The sequence below is a fragment of the Protobothrops mucrosquamatus genome, unplaced genomic scaffold, assembly GCF_001527695.2.
Source record: "Protobothrops mucrosquamatus isolate PMUCROS unplaced genomic scaffold, P.Mucros_1.0 scaffold4063, whole genome shotgun sequence".
NCBI lineage: Eukaryota > Metazoa > Chordata > Lepidosauria > Squamata > Viperidae > Protobothrops > Protobothrops mucrosquamatus.
Genome location: NW_015389994.1, coordinates 17,555 through 32,337, shown reverse-complemented (window position 1 = coordinate 32,337; position 14,783 = coordinate 17,555). Strand labels below are relative to the sequence as shown.

The 14,783-nt window shown below is 43.4% G+C and overlaps 1 protein-coding gene across 1 annotated transcript in view; it reads left to right on the top strand.

Moving 5' to 3' along the window:
- Positions 1 to 14,783, top strand: part of TNC (tenascin C) — a 32,138-nt gene that overhangs the window by 10,749 nt on the left and 6,606 nt on the right. Inside the window, exons 12-18 of the mRNA XM_015827918.1 lie at positions 1,424 to 1,696; positions 2,845 to 3,117; positions 9,246 to 9,518; positions 10,130 to 10,252; positions 10,782 to 10,925; positions 13,251 to 13,370; positions 14,407 to 14,550. Coding sequence (XP_015683404.1) covers positions 1,424 to 1,696; positions 2,845 to 3,117; positions 9,246 to 9,518; positions 10,130 to 10,252; positions 10,782 to 10,925; positions 13,251 to 13,370; positions 14,407 to 14,550 — 1,350 coding nt within the window. The remainder of the gene's footprint in view (positions 1 to 1,423; positions 1,697 to 2,844; positions 3,118 to 9,245; positions 9,519 to 10,129; positions 10,253 to 10,781; positions 10,926 to 13,250; positions 13,371 to 14,406; positions 14,551 to 14,783) is intronic.

Here is a 14,783-nt window from a genome sequence, read left to right as displayed (position 1 = left end):
AGGCCATGCTTGTCCCCAGAGGAGTTTTTCAAAAGGCAAGTAGACTTCCTTTTTTGGTTCTCCTCTCAAGTTCTGGTTCCTCAACCTTGACGTCCTCCAGATGGGTAAGTGTCTCCCTTCCCAATTTCTCCTTGCAAAGAATTCCACTGATTGAAACCCCAAACATCTGGCTGGGAGGGCCCTATTGGGAAAAAAAAAGAGTGATTTTCAAAGGATATCTCCGTTGTGCTGTTCTGCTCCATGCTAATCCATCTCACAAACCACTTGTGAGAATTCTGGAAAGTCGCTTTCTAAGCATTCCATGGCCTCCTAAACCATTTCGCGTACCTTTATTAGATCTGTCAAATTGAAACGTGATGTCAAGTGGGGGACAGGTCCTGCTGTAAAGGACCAGCTTCAAACATCACGTGTGAGTTTCAGAAAGGCTTCTAGGTACCTTCTCGTTCTCATGGGCACGTTTAAAAAAACAAAGTAGTCCTCAACTTGCGGCTACAACTGAGCCCAACTTTTCTGTTTTTGCTGAACGAGAGAGTTGTTGAAGTTTGTCCTCTTTTATGACCAGAATTATTAAACGAATCGCTGCAGTTCTTAAATTAGTAACCCAGTCGTTAAGCGAATCTGACTTCCCCCCATTGACTTCGCTTGTCAGAAGGTCACAAAAGGGGATCACACAACCCCAGGACACTACCACCTCCTCCTCCTCCTCCTCATAACTGGAGGAGGTAGCTGTATGCCAGACAGCCTATGCTGGGTCTCCTAGAGTAACCTACTGCTCTCTCCAGATGTTGTCCTAACATCTGGATTAAACAAAGAGGTGTTTGCTGATCTATCTGGCTTCTCTACACAAGACAGGAAGAACTCATTCTTTCCTTAGACTTAAGATAAAATAATTTTCTGGCTAGATCTGTGCAGTCAGCGATTAAGCAGACAGGGAACGAAAAAAAAAAAAATGATGCTCGTGCTTCCGAGAAGAATCCCAGGGGTAACATGACTATTAAAGCTTTGTCCATCCCTCCTCGGAGCTGCCTCATGATTACAATTCCATAACCGTTTGGAACGAGCAAGCCTTACATGGTTAGTGACTGCCCCAAAGCAGTGGGGAGATCCCCCCCCAAAAAAAGCAGCCGTGAAACCCCAAAAGACCACATAAAGCATAACGAGTGCTTGTAAAAACGGGCCTTGGCAGAAGCCACGTCTCCCCGATTGCTTGATTGGTGCTGCAACTTAATATCAGGTTTACGTTCTCTTTCTCGCCCACGTTGCCAAGGAGTCGTGGAGAAACCTGATGCTCAGTATTCTCTTGGACGTGGCCTTGCGCTTGTGAAGAGAGATGGGTTTATAAATACATAACCGAAAGGGTCAATCCTTGGTTACTTGGCTCCGTAGGGTTGATCATCCAGTTGGCTTCTTTGTCCTTCTTTAGAAGAAGAAGCTGAGCTGGGGAATTTATCCATTGCAAACGTCTACTGGGATGGATTCTTCCTCACCTGGACCGCAGCTGATGGGGCCTATGAGACTTTTGTCATACAGGTGCGGGAGTCGAACCAAGCAGAAGATACACGGACTCTCACCCTTCCAGGGACACAACGGTCCATAAGTCTCTCCGGTCTCAGACCAAGTACTCTTTACACAATCACCCTCTATGGGATAACTCAGGGCTACCAAACAAAACCCATCTTTGTTGAATCTACCACAGGTACATTTTTTTTCCGCTTTTCTTTTCCTTGTTGAAGCTCCTTCTTCGCTTTCATTTTTTTTTTTTTGCCCAGAAAAAACATTTTCAACCCTGCATCCGATGTTCCTTTGTCCCCTACTAATAATCAGCAAATTTCCCACCGCTTGGAAGTTGCATCTTATGGCAATGTATTTTGCACCTAGACAAAGCTTGTTAATAGGGCAGAGAAAATGGAATCGACTTTGCTCCCCGGAAGAAATAAAAGGGGAATACTTTTTCTACGTTAAATATTTTCATTCGGAAAGAATTGTCCATGGAGGATAAAATAACATCTTCTAACCCGAAGGTTCTAGTCATGAATCTACCAAGATTGAGCTCAAAAACATCCTCCTTTTTATTTCCTCAATTAATTTTATTTGGAGCCCTCTATAATGTGCTTTTTGCGGGGCTCTGCCTATCCTCCATAGGAACTTCCAGCAGTGTTGTGGGTTCAATCATCTAAAACATGGTGAGCCACTTTGATTGTTCAGCTCCACCTCTGAATGGGGAGTTGAATTGAATTCCTCTACAATCTACATCATCCTGCCCTTGATTTATTGTTTCAGAATTGGCATTAGAAAAGTAAAAAGTTTGCCATTCAGATGTTCTTGAATATGACTCCCTTTTGCTTTTGACTTTTGAAGATGCTAGCCTGGGCTTAAAGCTTCAACCCTGGTCGTCCTGCTTTCTGCAATTAATCAATTTTGCTTCTGCTTCCCATCCTGTTTCTTTTGTTATTCCTTCCTGGGATTCTCTTGCATCCTCTAACATGCAGTACTGGGCCGTGGCATGCCAGCAAGCGGTGCTCACAAACAAGCAAAGCTCCATCCGTGAGATGCAGGCAACACACAAAACCAGGCACTCTCTGGTCTGCGGAAAAACCTCTCTCCACGCAATCGGTCCCTGGTGCCCAAAAGGTTGGGGACCTCTGTGCTACTACTTCATCCCTTTTTTTCCTTCTTAACATGCATTTAAGCTTGGTGTGGGCAACTTTGGATTTCCTTCGCTTTCATGCTTGCTTGAGGTCATCTTCCACCAACATGAACGAGGGATGTCCACTTTAAACAGAAGTTCTACAGGTACCAAGCTCTCCTTAAAAATCACCACAAATGTTGTTTAATTCTCCGCAGGGGCCAAATCAGAAGTTGGAAACCTGACTGTTTGGGGCGTTACCCCAGAAAGCTTCAACCTCTCCTGGACGACCGCCAAAGGAGACTTTGAGATCTTTACCGTTGAAATTATTGATTCTAACAGGTTGCTGGAACCCATGGAATACAACATTTCGGGCAGTTTAAGGACTGCTCATATCTCAGGGCTGCCCCCTCAAACCAGTTTCATTATCTACCTCTACGGAGTCACTCGTGGCTTCCGCACCCAGGCATTAAGCACAACCGTCATAACAGGTACATTGTGATCCTCAAAAGTTAACCCGCAATTTCTTCATTATCAACCTTCTTTTGCAGCCTGGCTACTCCACCGTTCCACCTTCTCCTTGACCTAGCCCTTCTTTTCTGGTCTAGACTTTCTCACAAATAGCTCCTAGTATGGATTTTCATGCAGACTTGAAAAAAAGAGTAACTTTTTTTTTTGTTCCAGCTTAAGCTTTGGAAAACGAGGAAACGTAAACGGGTAAATTTGGGGTCCTATTGGCAACCTTGGGAGATGCAGCTATGAGTTTTATGATCCCCTAAAAGCCAGTTAGCCTTCAGAAAGTCTATTCTTAGTTGCAATTAGATGAGTCTGCAAGTTACCCACTAATAGTTGGGTTTGAATGAGGTGGTCAGTGTGGTGTTGGACTATTATCCCATTCTGAGCTAACTGGAAGGGCTCGTGGGATAAAATATTACCCTCCACACAAAACGCAGATCCATCAGCTCACATGGACATCTAACGTGTTAGGAGAAAGATGGAGAAGACCTTATTCTTCCCATCCAAATAGTTTGGCATGTGTAATAAGCACAATGAGTACACCTAGAGAAATTTAATGAATTTCTGCTTCCGGCCACTCTCATTATTTAAATTTATACTGTTCTTTTTCTCCAGAAACTCAAAGCTCCTCTGTTTTTTCCCCCCTGTTGAGTTGGGATGGACAGATAGAAAGAATAACTGCTCCAGAGGACTTTCCAGGGCTGAGGGTGACTTCAATTGGGCTTTACTTAGTTTGAATCAACACTTTATATTACCCCGATGGTCTTCCCTGTAGATCTAGACAACAGACAATAAGAACACCAGTATCAGCTGCACACTGTCCCTGAAGCCATGTGGAGGTTTGCTATCACTAATTTAAGATCAGGTGTAATTATAATGTTCAGTCTCATGACCAGGTTGATGGCAAACTCAACAGGCCTTGACAATTCCAACTTTTAAGGGTGTAGCATCGCCACCACTTGCTTTTCCTGGTGATTCCTTTGACTTTTATTTATAATCTTCTAAGACCATCTCACCGAGTTCCTCTCGTCTCGAGAAATCTGAAGAATCTAGGAACCTGAGTGAGATTACAAGGCAAAATAATAGAATCGCAGTGCTTGCGTTCCCACAATTAAGGCAGTTTGATGAACGGAACTTTTCTTCTTGTACGAATGCATTCAGTCTACATGCATTTACGCTCTTTCTGGGTGCATAACCTAGATACATATTAACCTAGATACATATATCGAGAAGGATTATGTGCGACATAATGCCTAGGGCAATATATGTATCGATGTTTGTTCTACTTGGCGTCTCTGCGGAACATGCCTGGACTTGTATTCAAAGCATCCATTGTCCTACAGCTACTGTATCTTGATGTTCTTTCTAGTTGCTTCTCTCTCTTTTTTTCTCCCCACATGGTGAAGTCTGGCTCTCCCAGTGATCTTGACTTCCTAGGAAATGTTTCTTTGCATGTGATGTTCTTTGCACCTTGGGTACAAGCCAAAGATCGGCTACAGAGGGTAGAAGACCTCTGCATTTTCAATATTGCAACGCATCATGCAAAAACTCGCATGCGTTTTTCCCAAGCATCCTCTCTGTCTGAGCATTCTTGCATATCTTTGGAGACCAGAAATTGAATCCAGAAGAGGAAAAAAAAAACCAAATCTCTCTCTTCCTTAAGGCTTTCTCTGTTGGCTTGTAAACAATCGGCGGGATTGTGACACAGATTCCGGGGGCGGGGGGATTCCAGACAATTTTTGTGGTCGTCGGTATCTCTGGGAGATTTTCTTAAATCCGATTGCATGTCAGGATCTTGGAGGCCCAAGGATTATGCCTGATCTGAATGCAAAAGCATGCTCTGAACAAAGCCATAAAGAGTATGAATACCGAGAAAGCAATCTTCAAATCGCATGAGCGTCTGATGAGAACATGTCATCTATCTATGTGTTGTTTCCCTTTTAAGGAAGCTAGCCATCTTGCTGGGTTGGTGCTTCCGTGGATCTTGAGCATTACAGCAGGAAATCTTTCCCTGGTGGCTTTTGCTGGCCCCTTTCTCGCAACCTGAATGCAGTTCTTGCATGAATCCTTAATTGAGGCGACTCCAGCACTCTTAATCCAAAACAGGCACATACATTTTTCGTAGTACTGGACCTTTCTTCCCCTAGTCTCCTTCCCCCAGTCCAATGCCTGACCTTAGAAAAGGGGAAAGTCTCTCTCCATAAACAAGCCAAGTCTCTGAAGGTCACCATGAAATCACGTTTACATTTTGGCACAGTGGGCCATGAAACCAGAATAACAGAGTTGGAAGGGACCTTGGAGGCCTTCTAGTCCAACCCCCTGCTCAAGCAGGAGACCCTAGACCATTTTAGACAAATGGTCATCCAGTCCCTTCTTAAAAGCCTCCACAAGTTGTTCCACGGCTTGATTGTTCTTGACATGGACAATGTTCTTGAAACCAATCCTAACTCAACCGGACTGATGTCCACAGCCCAACCGCAGACCCAAGAGTGGCTTGTTGCAGTTCTGTAGGACACCTCCTTCATCAGCTTGTCAACCAGATCTCCACCAATAATGGTTGTCTTTTCCCACCCCTCCCCCATTATGTCCCTTCTCTCTTCAGAACTCAAGCTACAGCTGGGCACACTCACACTCACAAACGTTCATTTGAACGGGTTCTCCTGGACTACAAGAGAGGAAGCTTTTGCACACTTGGCAGTCAATGTTAGAGGTCCCCACCGACATCAGGAGCCTCTGGAGATGACAGTCTCAGAGGAGGTTCACGACACCTTCATTTCAGGCATGGTAGATTATTTGGATTATGAGGTTAACATTCAAGGCCCAACAACAGATGGGGGCCATGGGGATCCCCTCCCCTCTTTGATCCTGGCAGGCACCCTTGCCAAAATCATGGGTGGTTTTGATTTGCTGCAATTTGTTTTCCATTAGGTGGTAACAGTCCCAACAATTTGAAGGCCACAAGATTGCTGTACTGAGATTAATGATCGTGGAACTTCATTGTAGCATAATACATAGAACATAGAAGAATAGAGTTGGAAGGGACCTTGGAGGTCTTCTAGTCCAGCCCAGAGCTTAAACAGGAGACCCTATGCCATTTCAGATAAATGGCTGTCCAGTCTCTTTTTGAAAGCCTCCAGTGATGGAGCACCCACCACTTCTTGCAATGTATCCTTAGTTTATAGTCCCAAATAAACTCATTTTGGAATTTACGCAATCTATTGAATCGTAAACTGGCTGAAGGTCTGGGTTAACACAACATCCTAAGCTCCCCAAACCCAGCCAAGAATAACACCAACCAAACTTTGTGTACAGCCACTACATCAAACCCTTTCTAATTATAGTCAGTCAGCTCAATGGAGGATGAATAGTGTGCTATTCCCACACTTGGTAATCCACAAAGATAACAAGGGACAAACATGCACGCACAACCCATGAATCTCACAGCATAGGCATTGCATCTCATTATTTTAATTTATCCCTTTTTTGGGGGTGGGGGGAGACCTGTGGTTTGTACCAAATTGTACAGGCAACCCAAGTCTAACTCAGCACCTCTTATCCCTTCTCCCCTTCTGCAGAAGCATTGCCCTCACTGGAAAACCTCACAGTTTCCAGTATTAATCCATATGGATTTACGGTATCCTGGATGGCATCAGAAGATGCCTTTGACAGATTTCTGGTTATCGTGGTGGATTCTGGCAAACTGCTAGATCCCCAAGAATTCCTTCTTCCGGGAGGCCAGCGCCAATTAACCCTTAGAGGTCTTATAACAGGCATTGGTTATGAAGTCCTTCTTTACGGCTTGGTCAATGGCCACCAAAGAAGAGCCTTAAGCATTGTTGCCTTAACAGGTATTTTTTTTATTTTTTTAAAAAAAGTCACGGAACTAGAATGCTCGTCTCTTCTCATCTTTCTCTTCCTCCTCTAGAAGGCCTTTCGTGTCTTCTCCATTCACCGTGGAAACATGAGTTCCTTTGTGCACCTCTTCCTCACCCTTTCACTAATATACCTCCTTTGTCACCTCTTTCTCCATTTCCTTCCTGTCTCTCAATGGACCAACTTTTAAAAGAGCAACAGAATGTGGAGACGTGTCAAATTGTTCCAAGAACATAGAAGAATAGAGTTGGAAGGGACCTTGGAGGTCTTCTAGTCTTGAGCAGGAGACCCCATGCCATTTCAGATAAATGATTGTCCGGTCTCTTTTTTTTAAAAGCCTCCAGTGATGGAGCACCCACAACTTCTGAAGGCAAGTTGTTCCATTTGTTCCATTCAGATATCTTTGTCGTCCTAGCCAAAGAGTAAAGTCATACTCTATCAGGTTTAATATCTCAACTCTGTCTTTGAAAAAGCAATGTCTGCAAAAGAAGGTCAAGAAAATGATACAATCCAGAACGATCAAGCTGATGTTTAGGTTAGTTCCTAGACTTCTATACCGTTGTATTAGATAGCTTGAAAAGTGGGGACACACTTCCAAAATTCAGCACGCCATCTTTTAAACAACCTTGGGATCCATCATCACGTGATCTTCATTTAGCATTGTTGTGTACAGTATAACGCAAGCTCACTACCATCCAAAGTTGAACAGGACTCCAAAGGAGACTTTACTTTTGTGTTGTAGAAGGTGTCAGAGTATCTTGATTGATTTTGTTTCAAAGAAGAATGTACTTTTGGAAAACATCATACCCCCTCAACCTGTCTAGTTTAGCTTTGTCTTCTCTGACCTGCAACAACTCTTCTATCACAAAGCATTCCCAGGCAACTTAAAGACTGAATATGGGACCACTAGTAAGCCTCAATCCTACCGTTTATTCTGACTATCCTATTCAAAGTTGAACCCTGTACACATTAAGAAGCTCGACAGAGGTGTTCACGATCACTCATCAATGGTCTATCTACCATCTTTGCATGCCTGATGGAGCTTCATAGGACCAGTGGTGCAACCTAGCTGAGGACCCATATATGCATTTACTAAACATCTATGGAGATTCTCAGTCATCCAGGTCTTCCCAAAGGTGCTTTTTTTTCAGGAGGCAACTGTACTTTCTTGTTTTTCTTTGAAGAAATTTCACTTCCCATCCATTCCTCACCATCCAGTCAGAGATGAAGAAGCTTCTTGGATGAAAAGTGAAACGTCTTCAAAGAAAAACAAGAAGGTCCAGTTGCCTCCTGAAAAAAGCACCTCTGGGATATGCATTTACGACTTTCTTAAGGACAAGTACCAAACTCCACACACTTTAGAGAGGGTTGATGTTCCCTAACCTCTACAGAACGTGAAGGAAATTGGAGCCAAAAATATGCATATTAAGGTTGAGCGCACGTCATCAGGGAAAACAGTTTGCAAAAAAAACAACAACCATACACCTGACACAAAATATGATCAGGGCTATATTAGGAGATACATCCAGGTTTTGATCTTGTCTGAAAATCAAATTCCCCTAAATGGGGAATTATACGAAAGCAATACAGGAAAATCCTCTAGCACCGATTGGAGTCCAAGTCAGGTAAAATATTTGGTAGCTGGAGCCCAACTTGGAAAATAGTTGATTGTGGTGAGTTTGGCAATTGTTGTGTGTCGGGTGGTTCGGATTTGAGTGCCAACGCTGGCTGAGTTGCAAAAACTCAAGCTACAGAAGTGATCTTCCAGGAACACCAGTTAAAAGTTTTCTTCAAAAAAAAAACCCTAGTCCCCCATCAACAAAATACTAAAAATAGTCTTTTTATTTATTGTATTGGTCAATATCAGTGACTCCGATGAAAGACAGAGAACGAATGAACATTCCTTCTTAACTACCAGCATGTCTCATTTTGCATGGTAGGGGAAAGTGTGGTTTTTACACACGGGTGCAACTTTGACTCCCGTGAAGATCGGCCGGGCCGTGTACACCTTTAGTTGGGAATGTATCTTTTCTATTAATCGCTGAACGCCTTTTTTTCTCCCCACTCGTAAACAGCGGATGTTTATTTCCATCCTTCCGGATTTTGCGGTCGGAATGCTCGCATCCTAAGCTAACCCGGACTAGATTCTATGGGATATTTTTTTCTTTCTGTTTCTTTTTTTCGAAAAGGACATTTAAAAAAAAACAAACAAACTCCTTTGCCATTTCAGAAGCCGAACCTGAAGTAGATCACCTTTTGGTCTCGGATGCTACCCCGGATGGTTTCCGTCTGTCTTGGACGGCGGACGATGGAGCCTTTGACAGTTTTGTCCTTAAAATCAGGGATTCCAATAGACTTTTAGATCCCCTGGAGTTAATCGTGCCAGGTCACCAACGGACCCAGGATGTCAAAGGGCTGAAAGAAGGGACTGAATATTATGTAGATCTCTACGGAGTTATCAGCGGACGGCGTTCCCAGCCTCTAAACGCAATTGCTATGACAGGTACCTTCGTCTGCCTCTGTCTTGTCAACGAACACAACCACACAACCACACGTGCATGCCTATATATGTATTTGTGTTTGCCTTTGTGTGTGTGTGCGAGTTTGTCTGTTGCATTTGCAGCTGGTTCTCAATTTACAGCCGTTCTTTTAGCGACCAACGGCACCGAAAAAAAGTGATTTATGATCATTATTTCAGATTTACAACCGTTGCAACCTCCATGTGGCCACGTGATCCAGCTATGATGGTTAATCTCTCTCTGTGTATAGCTCGGGGATGACATAACGCTCAGACTTGAGATTATTCCTTGTCCCAAATAGAGAAATAGAGATTATTTTGTTTTTTTTCTGCGGCGTTTTTATTCAGCCCTGCTATTTCCCCCTGCCAAAAAAAGATTACTATTAAAAGTAAAAAGCTGGGCTGCTGAGAGACTCGCTTGCAAATAATGGCTTTTCTTTTGTGGAGCTTTTTGTTCTTGTCATAACACTGGACTTCACACAATCTCCACTGTAGCTCCTGCTCCCAAGACTTAGCTGTGTGTTTTCCTCAGCTGACTGAGCTCTGGAAATGTGTGTTCACGCCTCTTCTTTGTTTCTGTCACTCTCTGTACACAGCGGTGGGATCCCCAAAGGAAATCGCTTTCTCGGAAATAACAGAAAGTTCAGCTGTGGTTAGTTGGAAGCCTCCACTGACGCGGGTTGAAAGTTTCCGGGTTTCCTACAGGCCGGAAGCTGGAGGTAAGAAACAGCGCTGGCTGCCTATCTTGGCTAGTCCTATGCTCTGCTTGGAAGAGCGGATTAAACCAAGCACAGAATTTATTACACTAGAGGAAGAGGCTTGCAAAAGTGAAGACCGTTAAGGGTGGATGAGAAAGGGTGTTTGATTGTCGAAGGAACAGCACGAGGGGTCCTTGGTGTCTCTCTGAGCTTGGTTGTTTTCTTGCAGATGTTTCATGACCCAACTAGGTAACATCATCAGAAGGGAGGGGGGTCTGTGGAAAGGAGGAGGAGGAGGAGGAGGAGGAGGAGGAGGACTGTGGGGTCCTTGGTGCTCTCTGAGCTTGGTTGTTTTCTTGCAGACGTTTCATGACCCAGATAGGTAACATCGTCAGTGTTAGAAGGGAATGGAGTCTGTAGACAGGAGGAGGAGGGGGGGGACTGTGGGGTCCTCTGAGCTTGGTTCTTTTCTTGCAGATGTTTCATGACCCAGCTAGGTAAAACCTTGTATGAAAGCCCAAACTGACAGTTCTATTCATCTCTATTCCAGATGATCTCAAATCTCTGACAGTTGACGGAAACAGGAGTAGAATCAAGCTAGTAGATCTGATCCCGGGCATAAAATATGTCATCAGTGTTGTGGCTATCAAAGGATTTGAAGAAAGTGAACCCATCTCTGGATTTTTGGTTACAGGTATGTACGGGGTGGAAATTACTGTGATTTATTCCCCCGGGAGAATAGGGAACTTTAACAAAGTGAATAATATCCAGAAGAAAAAGAGAAAGAGAGAGAGAAAAAAAACCTCTTCAAAATAAGGTCAACACAAAACATTTCTGAATTCACCTCTAACGCCCTGGTGACACAGTGGTTAGAATGCAGAATTGCAGGTTAATTCTGCAGGCTAACTGTCAGAAGTTCGATCCTGACTGGCTCAAGGTTGACTCAGCCTTCCATCCTTCCGAGGTCAATAAAATGAGGACCCAGATTGTTGGGGCAATAGGCTGACTCCGTAAAGCACTGTGAAGCAGTATATATGTCCAACTCATGAGGTCAGAATAACAGAATAACAGAGTTGGAAGGGACCTTGGAGATCTTCTAGTCCAACCCCCTGTTCAAGCAGGAAACACTATACTATTTACAGACAAGTGGTTGTCCAGTCTCTTCTTGAAAACTCCAGTAATGAAGCACCCACAACTTCTGGAGGCAAATCGTTCCACTAATTAATTGTTCTCACTGTCAGGAACTTTCCCCTTAGTTCCAGGTTGCTTCTCTCCTTGATTAGTTTCCATCCGTTGCTTCTTGTCCTGCCCTCTGGTGCTTTGGAGAAGAGCTTGACCCCCCTCGTCTTTGTGGCAGCCTCTCAAATATTGGAACACTGCTATCATGTCCCCCCTGGTCCTACTCTTCATTAAACTAGACATACCCAATTCCTGCAGCCGTTCTTCATATGTTTTAGTCTCCAGTCCCCTAATCATCTTTGTTGCTCTTCTCTGCACTCTTTAAAGTTCAACCCTTTTCATTTCTATCCATTTGCTCAGGGGTTACTTGCTGAGAGTCTACAGATGGGGAATAGTTTAAGCAATTGGTAATGAGGCCATAACTCAACCCCCTCGCCGAACTGATTCAGCCCAAACCAGACAAAATTTCACCAGCTTTAATGCAAAGTATGACAGCTCCTTTGATTAAGCACCCTGGAGAGAGAGAGAGGATGAAAAGTCGCCACTGAATTTTGGCCCTTCTGTTCAACCCTTCCCACGCCATCTCCAGTCTCTGTTTTGTTTTCCCCAAGAAATGGCTTGAGGTTGGAAAGACAAACACAGGAGCTGTCCACAAAGGCAGATTGATGAGTACAGGCTGAACTTTTTAAGCCAGGGGCCTCTTTTTAACGAGGGAACATAAGCCAGGCTGCTTTATTTCGACATGTTTTTTAAAGCCACTTGCGCATTCCTTTCTTTTTGATTTGGACTACACGTCCACCTAACTGCGTCTTCTTGAACTCGGCACATTCTGGGGGCAGCCAGGAGAAATTGGAGGGACTATGTGGGCCCTTCTGTCTTCTTTATTGGAAATTTAGTCACCGTCAATTGGATGGCAATCGAACGACTCAGCTGCATGCAACATAGTAGAATAGAATAGAATAGAATAGAATAGAATAGAATAGAATAGAATAGAATAGAATAGAATAGAATACATTACAATACAATACAATACAATACAATACAATACAATACAAGATAGAAAATAGAATAGATTAGAATAGAATAGAATAGAATAGAATAGAATAGAAAATAGAAATTATAAATAGAATAGAATACAATACAATACAATATGATATGAGATAGAAAATAAAAATAGAAGAATAAAATAGAATAGAATAGAATAGAATAGAATAGAAAATAGAAAATAGAAAATAGAAATTATAAATAGAATAGAATACAATACAATACAATATGATATGAGATAGAAAATAGAAATAGAAGAATAGAATAGAATAGAATAGAATAGAATAGAATAGAATAGAATACAATACAATACAATACAATACAATACAATACGAGATAGAAAATAGAAATAGAAGAATAGAATAGAATAGAACAGAACAGAACAGAACAGAATACAATACAATACAATACAATACAATACAATGCCCCCTTTAGCGACCGTCTGACAAGCAAAGCCAATGGGCGATGGCTGGATTCACTTAACAACCGTGTGGCTAACTTAACAACGGCAGGGGTTCGCTTAACAAGTTGCAAAATGGGGCAAAACTCACCCAGCCAATTTCTCACTTAGCAACATAAACTGGGGGCTCAATTGTGGCCGTAAATTGAGGACTACCTGTACATGCACGACTTCCCATTATGACCCCAGTGCACATATCCTTCAGTGGATTGGACAATATTGTCCATATTGCCGGAGCAGGAGATCTCCAAGGTCCTTCCCAACCCTATTGTTGTATGTTCGGGGTGCTCAAGCAGGGAGTTCTCATTTATTGCAACGGTGTCACTCTCTTTCTAGAATTGGATAGTCCGTCCGGGCTGAGGGTGGTGAACATCACGGATTCCAAAGCTTTAGCTGTCTGGCAGCCAGCCCTTGCCGCAGTCGACGAATACCTGATTTCCTATCTTGGAGAAGGAGGTGAGTTGTGATGGCCCCGGAGCTATTCCGAGTTTTCCCACTCCGAGGAAAAGTGAGCATCAAATCCAATCACGTGATTTTGTGACAGCCTTAAGGCCAGAAAACCGTGATATCACAGCTAAAAAGGAAGCAAAACTGGCATAATAATAATAATAATAATAATAATAATAATAATAATAATAATAATAGTAGTAGTAGTAGTAGTAGTAGTAGTAGTAGTAGTAGTAGTAGTAAAGTTGGAAGGGACCTTGGAGGTCATCTAGTCCAACCCCCTGCTCAGGCAGGAAACCCTATACCATTTCGGACAAATGGCTGTCCAGTCTCTTCTTAAAGACTTCCAGTGTTGGAGCATTCATCGCTTCTGGAGGCAGGTTGTTCCATTGGTTAATTGTTCTCACTGTCAGGAAGTTTCTCCTTAGTTCTAGGTTGCTTCTCTCCTTGGTTGGTTTCCACCCGTTGCTTCTTGTCCTGCCTTCAGGTGCCTTGGAGAATAGCTTGACTCCCTCTTCTTTGGGGCAGCCCCTGAGATATTGGAAGACTGCTATCATGTCCCCCCACGTCCTTCTCTTCATTAAACTAGACCTACCCAATTCCAGCAGCCGTTCCTTATATGCTTTAGCCTCCAGTCCCCTAATCATCTTTCTACGGAAGGGTGGTGAGAATTTTAATCCAAAATAGCTAGGATTGTGGTGGCCAGGCTGGACTGTTGATGTTGCTGCACTGTTTTCAAGAAGTCTTGAAAGACAGATGCAACTCCGTTGGCGTGGCTGTGGGAACAAATGCCTCTCTCTCTCCCCCCCCCCAAAAAAACCCCAAAACCCCAACAACCTTCCAATGCCATGTTCCACAGAAGATAGACCGTGCTGAGCCCAGCAGCTCTACTCTGCATGCCACAGATCACTCCAGCCAGCGTGAAATTTGTCAACATCCACAAGCATTGGATGGATGGATGTCTCTTAAAATAAGCCAAGCAAGAGGAACAACTCACGCTTTGCTCTGCTCGTTTATCTTATGTTTGTCCTTATTGGTCGTTCAGAGACAGAGGTGACACGGAGAGTATCCGGCAACACGATGGAATATGATCTCATTGGCCTTCGACCAGCTACCGAATATACCCTGAAGATTCAAGCCTCCAAAGGGCCGCAGAAAAGCAGAATCCTCTCTGCCAAATTCATTACAGGTAACTTGTTCTGGCTTTCGTCTCCTTTGCTGAGATTCCTGAAGTTGGGTCAAGTCGTGACACCTCATCCAGGTTTCTGTGTCCCAAAGTGGCCTATTCAGGGAAGTCCCCAAACAGGAAATTTGTACCATAGAGGATCAACCTGGTTAACTCTCAAGATGCTTTTTTTTCCTACTATGTATTCGAAATGGACTGTGAGATAGGTAGGTAGGTAGGTAGGTAGGTAGGTAGGT